Genomic DNA, 22,074 nt, shown 5'->3' with positions numbered 1-22,074 from the left:
GCTACACTTATCGGATTAAGGCGAAACCTATGCCGTTTCGAAGCTAAGACACAAGGCTACAATGTTCATGAAGGTCACTTAGTCCAGTTTCTAATGTAACTTGGTCAAATTCTCGAATTACTAAACCAGAAACCAATTCGTCGGCTGCTTAATCGCAGAACACTGTAATGGTCATAACTCAGTGTACAAAAATCCAATCCAGGTGTTCTTAGAGGCATTTTAAAGCTGCTTCAGAACATTACAACTTTCATGTTTTGGCCCAGAGCTAAATCAGAATGGATCCTGGTCAAAAAACGTGATAAACTGGACTTAACTGAAGAAACAGACTGCTGGGAAATACTTAGAACAGTAAGGGTATTTTGGACTTTTCACATCCTACGTTGCTCCGATTGAGCTGAAATTTTGTAGGAACCTATAAAATGCCATTCTATACAACTTTTCTTCTTTGACCTAAGGCCAAATCGACCTCTAACACACAGATACAAATTCGGACAGAATGTTGGGGAAATTTTCCAGATTCTGGAATTTCTAGTTTTTAGTGAATCTTTCCTTAATTTCTTGGTCCAATCACTACCAAAACACCTTATAAAACCTCAATTGCAACATATAAGCATCATATAATAAATTAGGCAGAATTTCCCCAAACCCTAGTCATCAAATAAGAAAGGGGAAAACTTCTAAAACATGATGATCATCCATGATTTCACCACAAAATCAAGTTGCCAAGCTTAATTTAACAAAATTGAAAGCAAAACTTAGAGAGATAAGCTTTCTTACCTTGACTAGAGGTCACTAAGAGTAGCCCAAGCTTTCTCTTTCAAAAATCACACCACAAGTCACTAACTAATCACTCAAGAACAAGTTTAATCGGTTTATTTTGCTTGTTTTCTCACTAAGTTGTTGGATTGAAGATGAAATGAAATGTTTTCCCTTGTTGTTTTTCTCCTTGCTCCTCTCGGCCAGCAGCAACAAAATGAAGAGGAAATTTGCTAAGTGTTGGAGTTAAATGGATGGTATTAGTCTTGGGTTAAGAAGCCATGAGGTGGTGACAAGTGTCGCCACCAACACCTTTCTTTTTTCTCTTTCTCTCTTGTTATTTCCTAGCCTCACATTCGGTCAAGATTGCTGCCAAGAGAGAAGATATTTTGCTCAAGTTCAATAAATTTGTCTGGTAAGAAAAATGGTGGTCAAACGGTGCGTTCAATCGGTAGTGCGCGGGACCCGCCGGATCGCGCCGTTTTTCTTAAAAACTCACGTACTAGGGTGTTTACTTCTCATTCACTAACCTTATATCATTGCCACTAGTCACATATTATTTCTCACTTAAAAGTCACTTTTAATCCCCAAATTAATTCTTACTCTGTACCGAAAATTCATCCGGCGAAAAATCGTGAAAACCCTAATTTCGCTCCAAACTTGAAACCGAAGCGTAAAACCCTATTTTCTAGGTTTATCTACACTTAATGTGAAACATTTGGGTAGTGGCCTTTGATAAATACTAATTTTCAAATAAAAGGGTATTTTTGAGGAAAAATACAAGGAATTTGCGAGTCCTCACATTCTCTCCCCCTTAAAAGAATTTCGACCTCGAAATTCATACCTTTAGTCGTGAACAGGTCGGGGTATTTCTCTTGCATGTCTTTTTCTAGCTCCCAAGTTGCTTCTTCCACTTCATGATGCTTCCACAGAACCTTTACTAAAGGAATCTGCTTGGTTCTCAGGTCCTTCACCTTTCGATCCAATATTTGAATAGGTCGTTCTTCATAGGTTAGGGACTCGTCAAGTTCGACATCTTCAGGTGGCAAAATGTGAGTTGGATCCGGATGATATTTCTTAAGCAAAGAAACATGGAAAACGTCATGGATCCTAGACAAACTAGCTGGTAGCTCAAGTCGATAAGCCACTTTTCCTATTCGCTGAAGTACATTGAAAGGTCCTATATATCGTGGTTGCAACTTTTTCCCTTTTCCTGATCTGATCTTCCCTTTTAATGGTGTAATCCGAAGAAACACCTTGTCCCCCATTTCAAACTCCAAGTCTTTCCTTCTATGATCGGCATAGCTTTTCTGACGGCTTTGGGCTGTTTGAAGCCTCTGGCGAATCATTTTTACTTTCTCATACGCTTCCTCAACCCATGGTATTGTGGTCGGATCTATCACTTTTCTCTCTCCTACTTCCTCCCAATGGATTGGAGATCGACATCTTCGTCCATACAATGTTTCATACGGGGCCATTTGAATAGAGGAATGGTAACTATTGTTATACGCAAACTCAACCAAAGTTAAGTATTGGCTCCAACTTCCTCTAAAATCCACAATACAGGCTCTCAGTATATCCTCAAGAGTTTGGATGGTTCTCTCAGATTGTCCATCAGTTTGTGGATGATACGCTGTACTGTAACTCAATTTAGTCCCTAAAGCCTCTTGTAGTTTCTGCCAAAATCGAGATACAAATCTGGGGTCTCTATCCGATACGATATTCACTGGTACCCCATGTAATCTCACTACCTCATCCATATACAGTTTAGCAAGTTTCTCCAAAGGATATTTCATGTTCATTGGTAGAAAATGTGCAGTCTTAGTTAATCTATCAACTATTACCCAAATTGCATCATGCCCCTTTTGTGTTCGTGGCAATCCTGACACAAAATCCATCGTTATGTGCTCCCATTTCCATTCAGGGATCTCTAAAGGCTGTAACAAACCTAACGGCTTTTGATGTTCAGCTTTTACTTGTTGGCACGTAAGACATTTTTGCACAAACTGGGCAATTTCCGCCTTCATATTTTCCCACCAATACAGACTTCTAAGATCTCGGTACATCTTATTATTCCCTGGGTGTACTGTATACCTAGAGCAATGTGATTCCTCCAAAATCTCCTTTTTCAATTCCTCATCCCTAGGTACCACGACACGATTTCGAAACTTCAGGATTCCAGCAGGACTTAGATTGAAATTAGGTAACTCCCCTTTTTCCATCTTCCCTATCCACTTTTGTACCATTGGGTCCTTCACTTGACCCTCTTTGATTCGTTCCATCAATGCCGATTTCACCTCAATATTTCCAAAAATCACCCTCTTCGATTCTAAACGGGGTTTCCACTCACAGACATCTTCCAACAGGCTCCACTCTCTCACTAGGGAACTTGCTAGTTGAGCTTTCCGGCTTAAAGCATCTGCTACAACGTTGGCCTTTCCAGGATGGTAGTTAATTGTACAATCATAATCCTCTAAGAACTCTACCCACCGACGTTGTCTTAGGTTTAACTCCTTTTGAGAAAACAGATACTTAAGGCTCTTATGATCCGTATAAACCTCAAAAGTTACACCATAAAGATAATGTCGCCATTTCTTCAAAGCGAATACTACAGCTGCAAGCTCTAAATCATGGGTCGGATAATTCTGCTCATGAGGTTTTAATTTCCGAGATGCATAGGCAATCACATTCCTACTCTGCATCAACACACATCCTAGCCCTTCTTTCGAAGCATCGGTATAAACCGTATAGCAATCACTTCCACTAGGCAAAGCTAAAACTGGAGCCACAGTTAATTGCTTCTTAAGCTCTTGGAAACTACTTTCACACTTAACATCCCAAATATACTTTCCCTGTTTCTTAGTCAAGTTAGTCAAGGGTCCTGCAATTCTCGAGAAATTCTTTATAAATCTGCGGTAGTACCCTTGTCGTAGATCCAACTTAGAAAACACTACAGCCCCTTGTAACTAATCAAACAACTCATCGATGTGGGGCAAAGGATACTTATTCTTAATGGTTACTGCATTCAATCCTCGATAGTCAATGCACAACCTTAAGCTCCCGTCTTTCTTCTTAACAAATAACACTGGAGCTCCCCACGGAGACTCGCTCTCATGAATAAACCCTCGTTCTAGCAAGTCCTGCAATTGCACCTTCAATTCCTTAAGCTCAGCAGGTGTCATACGATAAGGAGTTTTAGAGATGGTGAGGACTCGCAAATTCCTTGTATTTTTCCTCAAAAAATACCCTTTTATTTGAAAATTAGTATTTATCAAAGGTCACTACCCAAATATTTTACATTAAGTGTAGATAAACCTAGAAAATAGGGTTTTACGCTTCGGTTTCAAGTTCGGAGCGAAATTAGGGTTTTCGCGATTTTTCGCCGGATGAATTTTCGGTACAGGGTAAGAATTAATTTGGGGATTAAAAGTGACTTTTAAGTGAGAAATAATATGTGACTAGTGGCAATGATATAAGGTTAGTGAATGGGAAGTAAAAACCCTAGTACGTGAGTTTTTAAGAAAAACGGCGCGATCCGGCGGGTCCCGCGCACTACCGATTGAACGCACCGTTTGACCACCATTTTTCTTACCAGACAAATTTATTGAACTTGAGCAAAATATCTTCTCTCTTGGCAGCAAGCTTGACCGAATGTGAGGCTACAAAATAACAAGAGAAAGAGAAAAGAAAGAAAGGTGGTTGTCGCCACCTCATGGCTTCTTAACCCAAGACTAATACCATCCATTTAACTCCAAAACTTAGCATTTTTCCTCTTCATTTTGTTGCTGCTGGCCGAGAGAAGCAAGAAGAAAAACAACAAGGGAAAACATTTCATTTCATCTTCAATCCAACAACTTAGTGAGAAAACAAACAAAATAAACCGATTAAACTTGTTCTTGAGTGATTAGTTAGTGACTTGTGGTGTGATTTTTGAAAGAGAAAGCTTGGGCTACTCTTAGTGACCTCTAGTCAAGGTAAGAAAGCTTATCTCTCTAAGTTTTGCTTTCAATTTTGTTAAATTAAGCTTGGCAACTTGATTTTGTGGTGAAATCATGGATGATTATCATGTTTTAGAAGTTTTCCTCTTTCTTATTTGATGACTAGGGTTTGGGGAAAATTCTGCCTAATTTATTATATGATGCTTATATGTTGCAATTGAGGTTTTATAAGGTGTTTTGGTAGTGATTGGACCAAGAAATTAAGGAAAGATTCACTAAAAACTAGAAATTCCAGAATCTGGAAAATTTGCCCAACATTCTGTCCGAATTTGTATCTGTGTGTTAGAGGCCGAATTGGCCTTAGGTCAAAGAAGGAAAGTTGTAGAGAATGGTATTTTATAGGTGCCTACAAAATTTCAGCTCAATCGGAGCAACGTAGGACGTGAAAAGTCCAAAATACCCTTACTGTTTTAAGTATTTCCCCAGCAGTCCGTGTGATCAGTTTGTTCAGTTTATCGTGTTTTTTGACCAGGATCCATTCTGATTTAGCTCTGGGCCAAAACATGAAAGTTGTAGTGTTCTGAAGTAGCTTTAAAATGCCTCTAAGAACACCTGAATTGGATTTTTGTACACTGAGTTATGTCCATTACAGTGTAATGTGATTAAGCAGCCGACGAATTGGTTTCTGGTTTAGTAATTTGAGAATTTGACCAAGTTACATTAGAAACTGGACTAAGTGACCTTCATAAACATTGTAGCCCTGAGTCTTAGCTTCGAAACGGCATAGGTTTCGCCTCAATCCGATAAGCGTAGCCTCAAATATGTTATTTCCGCATTCATACGTTAAATCTGTTTTGTGCTAGATTGCATTTCTGCACTTGTGATTGTTGTGAATCTTATTATTATGATATTGTGAGCCTATGGAACGGCTCTTGTCATGAATTGCTTATATATGTGATGTTGGGTTGTGGTTGAGAAAAACAATGAAGCCTAAATGGCTGGAAAATTAGGTAAACACAAAGGGCATGCTGCCCGAATTTTTACTCGAGGACTAGAAAACTATATTAGCGATTTGAGTGAAGGTTAAGTGATTATCACTTGAACTAGCGAGTACCTTTGCTACTATGTTTCTTGAGTGTTATACGTTAAGACTTGGCCGAACTTGTACCCTTGAGGAAAAGACTTAATGGCCAATGTAAACTTGACTTTCCTTGTACTTTCAACTCAAGTATTATTTCCAAGCATCGATGTTACAAAACCTTATGATTTGAAAAGCGAGCAAGTTTTCACGAGTGTCTTTCAAATGAATTTCAATTGGTCAATTCTTAATGAACGGAACGTTTAAGTTTCGAATCCTACTCGTATTTCAAAGTTCTCAAACTGAAATTTTATCGCAGATTTGGACTCCAAACCCGGAGTACCACCTCGACGCGAGAACTAGAAGCACTATTGTGGTGAGTGCTTCTAAATATTCAATTGTACTTGTTGCATGTGTCCCCTACTTGACTTGTGTGATTACATGAAAATAAATGATAAGGCAAGGGTGTACTTTACCGCACTTGCCTTAAAATGACTTGTTCTTGCTATTGAATATACTTGACTTGACTTGAATATACTTGACTTGCTTTACATGTACTTGAAATATATCTTGCCTGGAATTCCAGAAACCCTGAGGCTAGTTAATCGAGTCGAGCCGGCAAGGGCCTGGTCGATTAGATAACGAACCCTGGATCACTAGTTAAATCGAGTGGAGTGTTATCTCCTCGGCGATCCGGTATACTCGAGTATTACCACCCGTGTTTCGTGTGGCATGCGGGCCCGAAAAAGGAGGATTGATCGGTGGACGGGGATTGGCGTGTAGTGAAGTTTTATTTTGGATTTGTTAATACTTGAAAGTTGACGGAGTGTCAACTACCCATTGATCAAGCTGGAATGGAGCCGTGATATGACTACTGTATCCTTATATATGAATGCAAACTTGATATTACTTGGCTAGTTGAAGTATTTTTCCCTTGATTTGACTTGTTTGCTCGCTATTTCACTATGACTATGTTATTCTTTGCTTTGATGGCCAATTTGATATTTGGAACTTCACTGGGTTTCGGCTCACCCTATTAGTTTGTTTTCCTTACAGGGGTACGAGAGAAGCGTGAGAAGTGTAAAGGCTAGCGTAGTCTAGTTACTTTAGACTTTGTTTTGAATTTTGGTTTTGTACTCGCGCTATTCCTCGAATGGAACATTTTGTACTTGGACTGTATACTTTTGACCTAGTTTAAGTATATCGAGACGTTGTACCTTGGTTCCTATCAATGTAAATTATAAGCTTGAATTGTGAATGTTATCTATGGTTCATGGTTATGTGCACGTGATTCGAGTGAGTGAGTCCTGGCGAGAGCTGGGCAGGCGGTCCGCCGAACCCTCTGGTACGCCTTAGGGGGAGGTGGGGTCGTCACAGGTATGTTTACAATATGTATTATTGTGAAAAGGATTAGCAACTATGATATGTGCTAATCATGGCAACTATAGAAGTTGTAAAGCAGTCTGGGAAAGGAAATAAATCTTCATTCGGGGTGCATTGTTGTGACTCGTTGCCCTTTGCTTGTTTGTTTTTTAATGGTCTATTTAGCAAGCCAAGTTGGTTTGCCCACTATACTGGTTCACCCATAAATATTGCCAATAGCTGAAAGGTTGTGTGTGCCTGAAAGACAAATAGAGGTTTGTTAATAAGTATGTTGTATCATATTTGTAAATCTTTCGATTAACTTTGCAAGCACCATGCTACACGCCAACTATTTGATTTGCCTATTCCTTGCAATGAGTTGAAAAATTTACTTGTTAGATGTCACAGAGACTCTTCATATCTTTAGTGTGGTTGGATCTGACTTTCCGCACAGCAGATTTTTAGAAGTTTGATTTAACAAACTAACATTGTTTGTGTGATCAAAATGAGACAAGACCACTGAATGTATCCCCTGGGAGTGCACCCTTTTGAGTTCTAAATGAATTCAATGACACTACGAGGCATAAACTGCGTGATGCTTGATGGGAAAAATGATGCAGATGTCCAATTCAGTGAAATTATTTGTACTAATCCAAAATGGATCCATTAATGGAATTTGCTTGCTTCTGATGAAATTTAGTTATAGAAAAACCCAATATATATATATATAGAACCAAAATCAGAGTAAATTCTAATATGAAGAGGGCACCCACAAACCAGAGAAGGTTGATATTACTAGTAAGTAGGCTGAGGATGGCTGCAACCTCACAGATTGCAACATTCAGAAAGAATCAAGACTTCATCTGATATTTCAGTAAAAGTCAAACATTCATGTAGGGGTGTGAATCGAAATTAAAATCGGTAATTAGGAACTTTGAAATCAGAATTTTTCGAAATTTTGGTATTAGTATTTTCGACCGATTTCGATTTTGAATTCACCAATTCCGAATTCGAATTCATTCCGAATTCAATTTCGAATTCAGTAAATTCCGAATTCATGAATATAAAAATTATTATTATTATTATATAAATATTATATTACATATATATAAAATATTATATATATGTGTGTGAAAACGAAATTGAAATCGAAATCGAAATAGGAATTTCGATTTCACCGAATTCATGAATTATATATATATATATATATAACATATTTGAAATCGAAATAGAAATTCCGAATTCTGATTTCGATTTCAATTTCGAATTGTGAATTCGAAATCGGAATTTCCGATTTGAAAAATCTCGTTACCGAATTCGACCAATTTGAAATCGAAATTCCGATTTTCATTCCGAATTATCGAATTCGAATTTCCGAATTCAATTCGAATTCGGTTGGAAAATCGGAATTTTTCGATTTTGCACACCCCTACGTTCATGTGATTATATAATCGTGTAAAAAATAGAAAATGTTGTCCTCATTAAATAATGCCTTAACAACAAAAGTCAGTTAACAATTACTAGAATATTAGAGGATTCAGTCCAAGTTGACATCTACACTTGCTATCTCAAGGCTCAGTTGCATTATGGTCTGGTTAAGAGATCCATCAATTTCCTACCGAAACTCAAAACTTGTATAAACATCGTCAGGGGATAGATTTTGCTATCTTTCCATGCTGTCAAAATAGTGAAAGCATTTATAGTAAGATGATTCATGGGCTTCCAGTGCAGAAAGTAAACCGCATTCCAAATCTTCCTAATTCATATGGGAACTCAAGCACGCTGAAGGCGGGAAAACCATGGAGAGCCAGATACAAATTTCAGCTAACAAATATAAAAATCAGTAGTCACCATGGGGTGGTATAGTTCCTTAGAAGCCGTTTGGTTCAGATTCCTCAGTCATTATCACTATGAATATCATTAACAGTAGCATGAGTATGGATTTTGACGATTCCCCCCAACATGTTTGGTTTAGTAATGGAATGGGTATTATTATAAAACTACTTGTTTGGTTTGCTTATGATCAGGAATGGCTTTCAAGTGAATTTTGAATTTTTTAAATCTCTTTTGTATAATATGCATGTTTTTAGATCTCTTATTTTGTTTTTTTTTTTTTTTTTTTTAAAGAAGCGCTTCTTCAGTTTTATATAAAGCCATGCTCTAATTTGAGTTTTATGCAAATTTTAACCTTATAAAACAGAAAAGAAAAAAGCCATTTTTATTGTATTAATATAGAGTCCCATATATCTATGATTTCCAGTCTAATTTTTGCCAGGACATATGAACATCAAGTGAGATCGCCCCTCTGGGTCAGCTCAGCTGGTGATCCCATGGGGTCTTCCTCGTGGTGGCACCGGTTCGAGTCTGGCTCCACATACCGCCTGGGTGCTCTTGGGGGGCGGGGTACTTCAGGCGCAGGGGATTAGTCGGGCCCCGTAAGCATTGACCCGGACACCCCTGTGTTGATAAAAAAAAAAAAAAAAAAAATGAACATCAGCGAGAGAAAGAATATTGCAACAATGCTTATAGAACAGTCCAGTAGAGCAAGAATACATCAAGAACCATTGTAAAGCCAGTGATCAATCGAAAGGCAAATTAACACAAGAATACATCAAGATATAAAATGCCATTTACAAATGTTGTATTTCAATACCATATTTCAATTGTTAGAGAGAGAATATCACAAACACCATTATATTAAGTACGATATTTACCGCATGGAAAACATACCAAAAAACACTGACCATTAAAACGAAAATCAACCAACATATCATTGCAGAAGCTTAGCCCTCAAATTCAGAAAAAATAAGGGTTCCAAAAGACAGACCAGGAAATCTTAAAATCCTCAACCAGTAAGATTTATAGTTTGCAGAATCTGACTAAAGCTAAATTCTCAAGCTAAAATGCCAGGGATACAATTTCCCATACCTTTCCTGGTGAAGCTAATAACAGCAAAGAAGTTCTAGACTGCGGAATAAATGAATGAGTCCTTGTTTCATGGAGTCTTCTATTTGCGTACTCGGGAACTTCCTCCGAACAAAGGATGCGCAAATAGCGATCAGCTTTGAAACGAGTGCTAATCTGTCAGCTACTTGTACGCAAGGCGTATGCTCTCACAACTTCCAGCATCACAAAAGGAAAGTGCCATTGATCTAGCATAGAATTACCAAATGTAGCTGACATCAATCTATAATTTCATCACTTTATGAAGTCATTGTAAGTATAGTAGATTAAACTTGCAGACATGTAAAGTGGAAGTTGTAATCCAAATGCAACAGGAAAAGTGCTTCAGTACAACCTCAGTAGTCAATAAGTGACTTGCATCCATGATTTTTATCTAAAAATGTCCACCAATCTGACAACAAAACTAAAGTGAAATCATACAAAGAACTGCAGGGACCCGCTCACAAAATTTTCAGATCTCAAGATAGTAGGCTTCTATAAGAAATACATTTACTTGAGTGTTACAGAAACTTTCACAAGCATTGGTTTTACAAGCATTAGTTCTCATTCTAGTTGTGGCTCCTCTGAAAAATCTTGAACCCGGTTGCTGAAATTGTGTAAACAAAAAGACCCACAATTTGAGATCTAATGGCTGCAATTACTCAAAATACTACAACAACTCTATAACGCTTTACATGTACAACAGAAGGAAAAGCAACACAACTTTCAAGAATTGGTAAGAACATTAAAAACAAGAGGCAACCAGGAAGTTGTGCAGTGAGAATGTTATGCAGCCATAAAACATCAGCCTAATGCATATGTAACTATATCAGATCAGACTGGATTACATGAAAAATATCGCCAAATACTTTCTTACTTGAATCCGAACAGTATCAACCAGCATATATCGGCAGGCAGTTAGTTGCATGTACATTTTTAAACACAAAGTCTGCATTTGTGTGGATAGTGGCACTGGACTCAAATATAATTCAAATTTAGTTCATATAGTACCTTCTTTCTGTCAAATCTATTAAAAAAATTTAAAAGAGAACATGTAATGACAAAAGCCATTAACACCAACAAATCGTTTTCACACAACGAAAAGCAAAATACTTGAACACGTAAAGTGCCTATACAAAGTAATGAGGATTACATTGGAAGATTTCTCTGTTGTATACACATGAAAGAAGTATATTCGCATATAGCTCCTAAAGACAATCTTTACACATCATTTTTAATCATCTTCAGACCTAAAATCAATGCAAATTTCCCTCTTCTTTTCTTAATAGCCGAGTAGAAACTTTAGATGGATCAATATGTGGGTTGTTTCTAACTGTTTCAGTAGTTAATGCTCATAATTTTTTCTCTCTTGAATACAAGTCAGACAAAAGCTGCCTCATCAGAGCTTCAGAAAACTTTCTTAGCCATCCTTCAATGACAAGATTTACATTGAAACATGAGAACTCAAAAGATATTTTCATCTTTTTTCGAAATTCAAACTACGAGATCCTCTCCTTTCTTAATTGAGATCTAAAATTTTCCAACCACTCTACAGAAATTCAAAATGCAAGATCTTCTTCTTTCTTAACTGGGAACTAAAATTCTTCAACTGCTCTATCCAATAAAAAGAAATTGGTCATTAAAATTCTTCATAAAAGTAGGCGCTCAAGCTTTGCTTTGGAATATCATCTGGCGGAAAATGAAATTCATCATACAGAATCTTGGTGAAAATAAAAGGAAATCTGTATAATTACAACTTAAAAAAATTGAAAAAAAAAGAAGAAAAACTGAAAAAGCTTTAATTTGAACATTGGATAAAAGATTCTGGAAAGAATTGCTACAGATAACATAAAGAAAACAAAAGGAAACTGAAGAAACCACTCCAAAAAAGGGGAACAAAAAGAGCCATGCTGCTGATGGTAAAACATGTTGTTGGCTACGTCAAGATAGAGCTTTGAATATTAATAGGATTTGAAGCTTCAAAACCCGACTATTTCGAAGGAAAGATAGTTCAGATCATTTAAAAAATTAGAAAGAGAAAAAAAGGAACGTGAAGGAGATTTAATATGGCCAGCTATGTAAATGGTTTTTGAGTCCTCAGTTAATCATTACTCTTGATAAGGCTTTCCAACTCTAAAATCATTGACCCAGAAAAAAGGTCAGAATTTGGCCAGATTAAATGCAGAATATCAAACTCCAAGAAGGTCAATAAGCTTATTTGAGCTTAAAAAATAAAAGAAAACAAAAAATATAACTGACGTTCTGAATAAGCACCAAGAAAATGAAAATAAAGCTTAGATCTGCGCCAGCATAGACGCATGGTGCTGTCTAATTCTTTTTTTTTTTTTCCTTTCTTCGCCTTACCCTTCCTTCAATGAGTTGGTTTAGAAACATTGATTCTCCAGTTACACATTTTACCCAAGCATATGGCCTAAATTCCACAAATAATATTCACCTCCCAAAATTATCAAAAAATTCATATTAAAGGTAAGCACCTTCTTAATCACAATAATGTATTCCATTCCTCAGTATACCTCAAGACTAAAACATTTTTAAGTTTATTAAAGAGTTACACTTTAGAAAAGCTTTTAGAACCATATCTAATACATCCACGAAGTCTGTCAATTTGGTGAGCACAAACTGTAAAAATTACATCACATACAAGAAATCACTTTCTAACACATGCAAAACGCAAAACAGTAAGAGCCAAAGTGAGCAGCGGAAAAAAAAAAAAAGAAACCAAGCACATGAAAATCCAAATAACTAAACAAGAAAACTGTACATTAGTGGCAGAAACAAGATACTTTATCCCGTCTGACCCAAAACAAAGGTAGAAAAACAGTACAATCAAGGCTTCAGTTCATATCAGCCAAGGTAAAAAGATAAAAATCTTGTGACCTGATACAATGCCAAGAAAAAAATGGTAAAAAGGTCAAAAAGAAAACTTCTGAAAAAAAATAAGAAATGGACTTCATTAAAAAAATATAATAATAATAGAAAACCCCACCCACTACAAGACCAAAGCAAACACAAGCTCCAAACAAGTTAGATATTCAGAGGAAAACAAAAAGAGAACAGAACAACGTACCAATGGGCAGAGGAACATTCTTACTGTTATGAAAAAAAAAAAAGAGAAAAATGTCATAGCAGCACAAAAGCAACATTGATGACCCCCAAATACCCCTCAAAGTACCAAATCAGGGCAACCAAGGATCCAAATCAGATCCAAAACAAATAGAGAATAGAACAACAGCCACAAAAGATTATAGCAGAAATCTCCCTACCAACAACAATGATAGTCCGACCATAGCAAGCCAGCGTCCCCGAAAATCCCCTATAAAAAAAATGAAAAAGGAAGTAAGAATCACAAGCATGGAGAAGCATCCTAAACTTTGAGATTAGCTGCTATGAAATGTTGCTGTCATTCAAATTAGTGCCTGGAAGAAATGTACTCGTGAATTACAGACGCGAAAACTTGATCTAACGTAAGCAAATGGTCCCTAAATCGTAGCAAAAATGGCCTGAAAGCAGATCAGGAACCGAATTCTGGAGGAGAAGCAAACGAGGGGGAAGAGCTGGAAATGTCGAGGCTACTATCTTGATGGAAACGAGGCAAACTAGAAGAGGCCTTAGATTTTGGCTACAACGCCCATGCATCGAGCGAAGACACGTGACTCGACAACGAAAATCCAATGTGGCAAGGGCTGTTAGCTCTTTATACACTCATGTTGAATAGCAGACTATTATAATAGGATGTGATGTAGAAAAGACAACGGAATCCATTGACAGATTAAGATGGATTAGAGTCATAAAGACTCCAGGAACTAATTCTTCAAGTTCTCATTTCTTTACTACTTTTTGCCAAAATTCATCACAAGACCAGAAGAAAATGTAGAGTGATACTATTCATAAATGGAGTTGAGGAACAACCTGTGATCATATAAAAAGCCAAATCGTGCTCATAACCAGATGAAAGAATAGGCACTGGGGAATTCAGTAACCCATGACAAATTCAAAAGGGAGATTTTCTCCTTCAAGAACTAATTAATGAGCGACAACTGCACTGTTTAATAGTGATTTCAATGAAAAACTGATATGAAATTTGAGCTGGTAATGGTGAACAAATAATACACAGATGGGAAAAAAGATATTTCTATACTACGAATAAACAGTCATAAAAAGCAGAACACAGCAAAACAAAGACAAACTCACCAATCAACTTCAAGGTTCAGCTGTTCTTCATTCAAATGTTCCAACATTACAGAAGGCTCTCACTAAAAATTGATAAACAACTCAAATTAATAAAAAGTAATCTCTATACAAAGAACGAACAATCACAAAAGCAACCCCAAGAAAAAATCAAATTGAAAACTTCAGGCAGTGAAGTAGAACAAACAATCATAAAAGCAACCAAAAGTACCAATCAAAATTCAAAACTTCAGGCAATGAAGTGGCACAATCATTTTAGAAGTATAAGGTAAATATTCTCATTTGTTCATTTATCGAGTATTTTCAACTTAATCATTTTGCTTCACTACTATTAGTTTTCTTCAAACTTGACAATTTGCTAAATCCACTGCAGCACAAAGTAGTGTACTCTATGACAAAAGTGGCATAAATTAGGTAGGAAACAATGAGAGGCATTATGCTTAATTGTATACATGACAAGAGGAGAATCGCAGAAAACTTTACACATCGAAAATCATGATTTACCATCCAGAGTTTCATAATATCAAGTGATATGGAAGAGGGCCAGAAAAGACCACATGATTGGAATACCTGTACCTTCTTGAATTTGTCAAAGTCATCACCGCTGATGGTGTTCCACATAAATAAGCTGGGCATACGACCATCTTGCTACATTCACTTCACAACTATTGAATCAACTAGTACACAAGCAAAATTCAAAGGAAGTAGAGCAAATTAGGAAGGACAATTATTTATGAACCAAGAGAACATAATTACCATTTAAACCATCCCAAAGTACTAAATAGACAACAAATTCACAAGAAAAAAACCTCAAATCTTGCCAACGAGCGAGAAGCCGGAAATATTCGCTCAAGATATGGCAAATTTAACTACCAAGTATCAAAATATTCAGAAAAATGGTGCCAAACTAATTACCCTCAAGTGTATTCTATGAAAATCTTGCACAGAAAGGAAGCCGGTGAGGATGACACAGATGGCAAGGACAAATGGGCTATGCAAAACTAAATTCACATCCTCCAAGTCCCAGCTCTCTAGTCGGGGTTCTCTTGGCCATCCAGGGACAAATTGCGGGGCAGAAAAGACCAAAGACCTACCTCACAAGTCACAATTATCCCTTATCACCAACTGCCATTGCTGAATTCGAATTTTCTGTATAGACAGAAGACGAGAAAGCCGAAAGAGATTGGGATGGACGGCAGGGGCGGTTCATAGAGAATGAGAGCGACAAAGAGAGAGAAGGGATGGAGACAGTTGGAGAATTGGGGAGTTCTGGAAGACACTAAGACCACTGAAATTACTTTTCTGCCACCAAAATTAACTACAGAATTCCAAAATTAGTAAACAGGATGAAATTGAATTGTCATCTTCAATTTGATTCGTCATTTGGAAACTCCTGTCTTTATAGTAGTAAAGATTTTCTTTCCCATCAGGACAACATGCAAAGAAAACAAATTTCAGGACAACATTCGCGCTGAAATTTACTTGGAAACAGGCTTGACTTTCTTTGGCAGTCAAAACTGCAAGCCAGCCCTATTTGATCTCACATTCCCGAGTTTGATGGCTTAGAACTCCTTACAAACTTCCTTTTCCTGAATTGCACACTCTTCCTCCCAACAGCCCTAGCTTTTCCAAATTTGATCAACTTTTTCTTCCTCCCTTCTATATCAGCTCGGATTACCCTATCTCTTTTCTCGTCTGGCAGCAAAACCAGCCGTGAAAACATCTTAGGTCTCACTGGGCCAAGCCTCTCCTTTATGTCCTTAAAAGCAGGAACAAGGCCCTTTCTAATATAACATCCTTCAATTAGCTGCATAGAGTTTGTCTCTGGGAGGGTTGAGTTGTTTTTCAACTCGAGGTCCAGGCAAAATGGAGAATCCTTCAACCACATCCTCAAGGAATGAGCTTTTGCAACTAGGAGACCACTCCGAGTTTTACAAGGCAAAAATGGAGATCCCATTTCCCATAGGTATGCCTTCACTGTGCTGTTCAGTGAGACATGATTGTAATCTGATGCACCTGTTATCAGCACCACAGATTTTGGAGATTCTGGGACACCCTCCAATGAAGCATCCTGCAGAACTATAATCTACATGAGACTCAAAGACGTAGTAACAATGATAGAGGCTAATCTAACACAAGCAAAGAAACTTTTCGATTAAGACCGGAGTAGATATTAACGAGAGAGAAACTTTCCTGCATGTGGTCAAGCCATAATGTTAAGCCGACAAGAGCAGCACCAGCCGATAACTTTCTAAAGTCAGCCCCCCAGTCCTTGTCAGCCACCCTGCAGAATCATGTATGCAAATGAGCAAGACTGTATGAACATAAAGGGAAGCCTAAAGCACTTAACTGCCAATTAATGTTTCATTTGAAGCACAAAACAATCACTAACATGAATGTGGAGTTTTAGGTTGTGTAATTCTCCTCATCTGTTACCATGAAAGTGATTAGGACCTCAACAAAGGTCTGCTTTCAGGATCACAAGTTTTCATTTAGTTATCAACAGAAACAGGAAAGAAAACCCACAGATTCACTTAATATATGGGGATCTGGTGATCAAACACGGTAACTTTATCAAGTTTTACATGATTTTGAGTTTCCTGGGGAACATATCAACTGAGGCTCATCCACAGGCAAAAACACATCTCCTCGTTCTCTAACCTAGATGAACATGAAAGCTCTCAAAAAACGTAGTACCATGTATATATACAGCTCATATCAGCATTACCTGAATATGTCATGCGGATAAATGTTTCTCTTGATTGCCAATTGGAAAATCCATGATGCAGTGGCCCGAAGTTCGAAAGCCCACAATAGGTCGTCCAAAGCATTTACAAAATTAAATGCAGCATTATCTTCCAATGGCTCTAATTCTGCAAGATAGCGATCCATCTCTAATACCAATAACTCTGAACTATTTCTAAGAAACCTAAAAAATAAACCACTGTTATTTTTTAATATGGACAAATTCTATAAAGAAGCCACCCCAATATCGCCTTGTCCCAACAACAATATAAAGAAGAATAAGCAATAAAAACTGGTGTACCTTAGTGGGAGATCAAACCCAGCGTCAGCAATGGCATTTAATAGTATTATAGCCTCAGAAGTACTGTGACACATACTTGCAGCTCGAATAAAGCAAGTCCATATCATGTGATTTGGTTCCAGACCTTCTGCTCTCATCTCCAGGAGCTTTTGAATGGCAATATCACGATCTCCATTCTTGAGATAAGCCTCAATGACGGAACAATATGGCAGTGTACCAAGAGTTAAACCCGTTAATTTTAAATCGTTAAGAACTTTTTCAGCTTCCATCGGCTGGCCAGAGCTGCCATAAGAAGTCATAAGCAAATGCATTGTAGCGATGGTTGGTTCCACTCCGGATTCCTTCATCACAACCATCAGCTTTTCAGCTTTAGAATGATTTCCAGAGTTTCTGTACATCTTCATCATTAAATGATAAAAAGAACGATTCAGTTTATGCCCTCCTGACCTGAGTCTTTCAAAGAGCTCCTCAGCTTGTTCCAGCATCAGCTGTTTACAAAACGCTGCAATCAAGCTTTTGTAGGTATCCAGATTTGGTTCCAGACCTAACTGCATCATTTCACGCACCAAAGAAAGCCCCTCTTCTGGCCTATGATCCCTACAGTACATTAGTATCAGAGTACTGTATGTATCCTCATCTGCTTCCAGTCCAGCTTCTTGAATTTGCTGGAATACTTGAACTGTTTTCTTAAAATCTTCAATCTTTGTGTACAACTTCAGCATTGAATTCCTTATGGATATATCAGGCTTGAATCCCGCTTCCTGCATTTCTGAAACCATAGCTTCAACATCTCTTACCTGTTTTCCACCACACAACAACTCTATCATAACCCTGTAGAGATGCATGGTCGGAAAATATCCCGCAGCTTTCATTCCATGGTATATCTTCTTCACTTCAAATATGTTTCCTGCTCGAGCAAAAGCATCAAGCATCAAAATAATAGAACTTTTACTAATTTTGAAGCCCATATCTTGCAGCTCCTGTATTACAACATAAAGCTCGTTCAATCTGTCATCAACTATCAATGCTTGCAGAAGGCCATTAATGGTTTCTACTGTTGGGGAAGGACCATCTCTCATCATTGTATTGAATGCTGCTCTTGCTTTCTCATAGAAACCACTTGCAGCATAAGCTTGTATTAATGCATTCCAAGCCTTCCGGTCCACTACACTACATTGTTTTTTTAGACTTCCAACAATGCTCTCTGCTTTTTCCAATAACTTCAACCTACCATAACCCTCAATCAGACCAATATAAGTGGATATGTCATGAACAGCAATGCCTCTTGCTTCAGCCTGATCAACCAAAAAATGACCAGTCTCCGGGAAGCCAAGTCTACAATAACTAGTTGCCATGATTCTATAAATATCCCAAGAAGGCTCCAGTGCATTAAATCTCATGTCAGAGAAAATTTGTGAAGCTTCAGCAAAGTGTTCACTCTCCACACAGCACTTGATGAGGGCATCATACATGGTAAAGCTTCCAGAAAAAAAACTGAATTCACGGAGTTCATGGTATTCCTTCAAAGCAGCATGCATTTGATTAGCCTTGCAGAAGATAACAACGAGGGCTTCAGATATGAATCTGTCAGATCCAGAAGGATGTTCTTTTAGAAAATTTAGCAATTCAATTGCCTCTAAGTGCCTCCCAGATGAACTATAAGAACTCAAGATAGATAACAAGTTCTCATTGTCCAAACTATATCCCTTTGCAATGGCTAATCTCAACATCTCAGCAGCAAAATCATAACACTCACCCTTTGTAAGTATAGAGGAAATTATATGTGGACTCAGTTCATGTAACTCCTCCAGATCCTTAATTAATTTCTCTATACTTTCAGATTTTTTTTCTCTTCCAAGGACTCGGAGCATAACCTCGTAAAGGGAAAGATCTGGCAAGAATCCATCATCAACCATTTCCCGATACAACATCATTGCCTTCTTGGTTTCATTAGACCTTAAATGGATGTCCAACATGACAGAATAAGCCAACCTATCAGGCTTGATTCCAGAACGAAGCATGCAATTAAACATCTCCTCAGCATTCATTCTCTTCCCAGCTTTTGCATAGCCACAGATTAAAGCGCTGTAAGTACGGACAGTTGGCTTAACACCAGCATTAAGCATTTCTGACATGACCCGTGCAGCCTCTGTAATCTTATTTGCTTTTCCAAGCGAGTCAATGAGAACAGTATACGTAACTACATCAGGATTCCGACCTGCTGTTTTCATGTCTCTGTACAGTTGCAACGCGAGGCCAACCTGACCATTTTTCCCATACATGTGGATGATAGTATTTAAAGTCATCTCATCCTTTCCAAAACCCATCTTAACCATTTCTCTGCATATTTCGTCTACCTTCTGAACATTACCTTCTCTTGCAAATGCATACAGTAGAGAATTATATGTGACCACATCAGGATAAAACCCTTTTGACTCCAAATCCTTGAAGAGCCGTTCAGCTTCACCAGGTAGTCCACATCTGGCAAACACCGAAATCATGGCATTATACGTCCAAAGATCGGGCTGGCACTTATTCACTTCCATGTCATCGAAAACCTTCACGGCCTCCTCCAAATTGGAGTCGCGTGAACAAGCACTGAGAAGAGTGTTGTAAGTGATGGTATCAGGTCGAATCTTTGAGCTCCTGACTTCATTCAAGAGTTGAATTGCCAAATTTGGCGACAAAGGCTCAGCTTTCAAACGTGCATTGATCAGAGTATTGAAACTGACGAGGTCTGGCTCACAGCCCCGTTGGCGCATCAAGTCAAGCAGCTGCCGAACACTAGTAAACTGCCCATTCCGGGCATAAACACCCATCATGGCGTTATACACTTGGACAGTGGCAGCAACCCCAGGCTCCGCCCGAGTGAAAATCTCGACGGCCAGCGCTTCCTGGTTGGCCTTACCAAGCACACCGAGCACGGTGGCAAGCATGCGGGGATTAGGGGAGTACCAATGGCGAAGATTCAGCCATTCATAGACCTCCAGTGCCCTCTGCCAACTGGTCTGCCCGACCCACTTGACCACAAAACAAAAATCCGTAGGAGTCATCTGAACCATCTTCTCATCAAGCACGTCGGCAACAAACTCCTCGGGCTTCAAACCCAAAATCCTATCAGTCAAGAATTGAACCCTCTTCCGCCAATCTTTAGCCCTCTTTAACGCCAGTTTGTTCATTTTCTTAGCTGCTTTCCTAATAGGCCTAGGCCAACGCACCGCCTCTTCTTCCTCTTCCTCCTCCCCATTCCCTCTCAACAAAATTGTCTCTTCTTCTCTGTCAGCACTTTCAGCTCTACCACCCTTGATCTCCCCTACCAAATTTACAGCAGAAGTAGTGGGAGAGGGCGGTTGGGGGAAAGAGGAATGGTGGTGGAGGTGGTGAGTTTCAGGGAATTTGAGGTGGGGCCATCTGAGGGATGGGGAGGCTCTGCTGTAACTAAATTTCTGGTTCGAACAAGTTTCTTCAGTGGTGGTAGTGGTACAACTCCTAGTTGTACAACAACTAGAAGAGGAAGAGCAAGAGCAAAGAGAAACAGAAACAGAAACAGGGGAGGAAGGTTTATTGGGTAGCTTCTTTATGGAGGAGTTGGAGATTTGCTGCTGCAATGGTGCTGCTGAAGCAATAGTAGCGTTAGTTGGCAATCCTGCGCAGGCTGCCATATTCCCTCCCCGGCAATCCAAACACCAAACCAATCTTCCTGCTGCCTGCAATGGGATTTCAGTATTTACTTCCTGCTGCAATGGTATTTTATCCGGAGTGCCCCTGTAGTCATTTAAATTGGCGATAATAATGGAAGAAAAGGTAAAGATATTTATGCGGGTTAATTTCAGAAATTTGCCCCGAGGTTCATCCTAATGTCGTCTGGCACACTGGAAGTCCCGAAAATCTCACTAAGCTCTCCTATTAATGTGATGTGATTTGACGTCTTGATTAGAGGCATTGAAATGACAAAGTTACATCTAATGTTTTCCTATTTTTTTTAAGTAGCAAAAGGTTGAGAGAAGATTTTGACTAAAAAAAAAAAAATCCTACAAGCTAAAATATTTAAAAACGAATAACAACAATGACATTTAAAATATTCTCTCCCTCTTTGTTGCAAAAATCTTTGCTTTTAACATTCGTCTTTGTCACAATTGATTTTCTAAAATTTTCATTCTAATTTCCCTCTTTGCAGCAAAACTTTTGTCTCTTTACTACATAATCTTTACTCTTAATTTCCTTCTTGTTGCCACCAATCTCTTGAAACTTTTGTCTTTTTATAATGTTAAAGTAACTTTAAAAGTTACACTTGTATTGCGCTTGTATATAATAGTGTTAGCTAGTTATGAAACGGTTAAATGTATTACTTATTGCACTTACACCTTCTCATATTCTAAATTTAATATTCCACCTTATTTGTCTTTTTTCACATTTCAAATTTCATAAATCAAATTGAACAAGGGTAAAAGTATAAAGATGATATAATCTCTCTCCTCCAATGCATTTTCTAATATTACTTTTACATATAAGTGGTGACATAATGTTATACAAATTGTCATTCAAGGGGAGCTTTGTAAGATTTCTAAAACTTCAAGAATACTAGGTGATATTAATATAAACCTTAGGGAATGTTTCTGAAATTAACTCATACTTATTATTTATATAGGGTTGAAGATTTATCATATTACGTGTTTATATTATATATTGTTGATATCATTGGTACTTTTTTCTATACTAGTTTTTGGTAGCCATGCAAAATG

General features: G+C 38.0%; 1 protein-coding gene across 3 annotated transcripts; it reads right to left on the bottom strand.

The window, feature by feature from the left end:
- Positions 1–9,326: 9,326 nt before the first annotated feature.
- On the bottom strand, positions 9,327–21,032 carry LOC113754439 (pentatricopeptide repeat-containing protein At3g18110, chloroplastic). Of its 3 annotated transcripts, XM_027298847.1 has the most exons (9): positions 17,333–21,032; positions 17,015–17,215; positions 16,480–16,570; positions 15,202–16,357; positions 14,863–14,963; positions 14,290–14,351; positions 13,362–13,411; positions 10,063–10,286; positions 9,327–9,591 (listed from the first exon to the last, which is right to left on the bottom strand). In XM_027298847.1, the coding sequence occupies exons 1-4, from the start codon at positions 20,992–20,994 to the stop codon at positions 15,827–15,829; spliced, it is 4,485 nt and encodes a 1,494-aa protein (XP_027154648.1). In that variant the 5' UTR covers positions 20,995–21,032; the 3' UTR covers positions 9,327–9,591; positions 10,063–10,286; positions 13,362–13,411; positions 14,290–14,351; positions 14,863–14,963; positions 15,202–15,826. The 3 variants fall into 3 exon arrangements, with proteins under 3 accessions (XP_027154648.1, XP_027154649.1, XP_027154650.1); XM_027298848.1 differs by lacking the exon at positions 9,327–9,591 and having other exon boundaries at positions 9,916–10,286; positions 15,769–16,357; XM_027298849.1 differs by lacking the exons at positions 9,327–9,591; positions 10,063–10,286; positions 13,362–13,411; ... (2 more) ...; positions 15,202–16,357; positions 16,480–16,570 and having other exon boundaries at positions 17,057–17,159.
- Between the last annotated feature and the right edge of the window lie 1,042 nt (positions 21,033–22,074).

This window comes from Coffea eugenioides, chromosome 11 (genome assembly GCF_003713205.1).
Source record: "Coffea eugenioides isolate CCC68of chromosome 11, Ceug_1.0, whole genome shotgun sequence".
Taxonomy (NCBI): domain Eukaryota; kingdom Viridiplantae; phylum Streptophyta; class Magnoliopsida; order Gentianales; family Rubiaceae; genus Coffea; species Coffea eugenioides.
The sequence above is the reverse complement of the archived record's forward strand: the minus strand, read 5'-3'. Positions and strand labels throughout refer to the sequence as shown.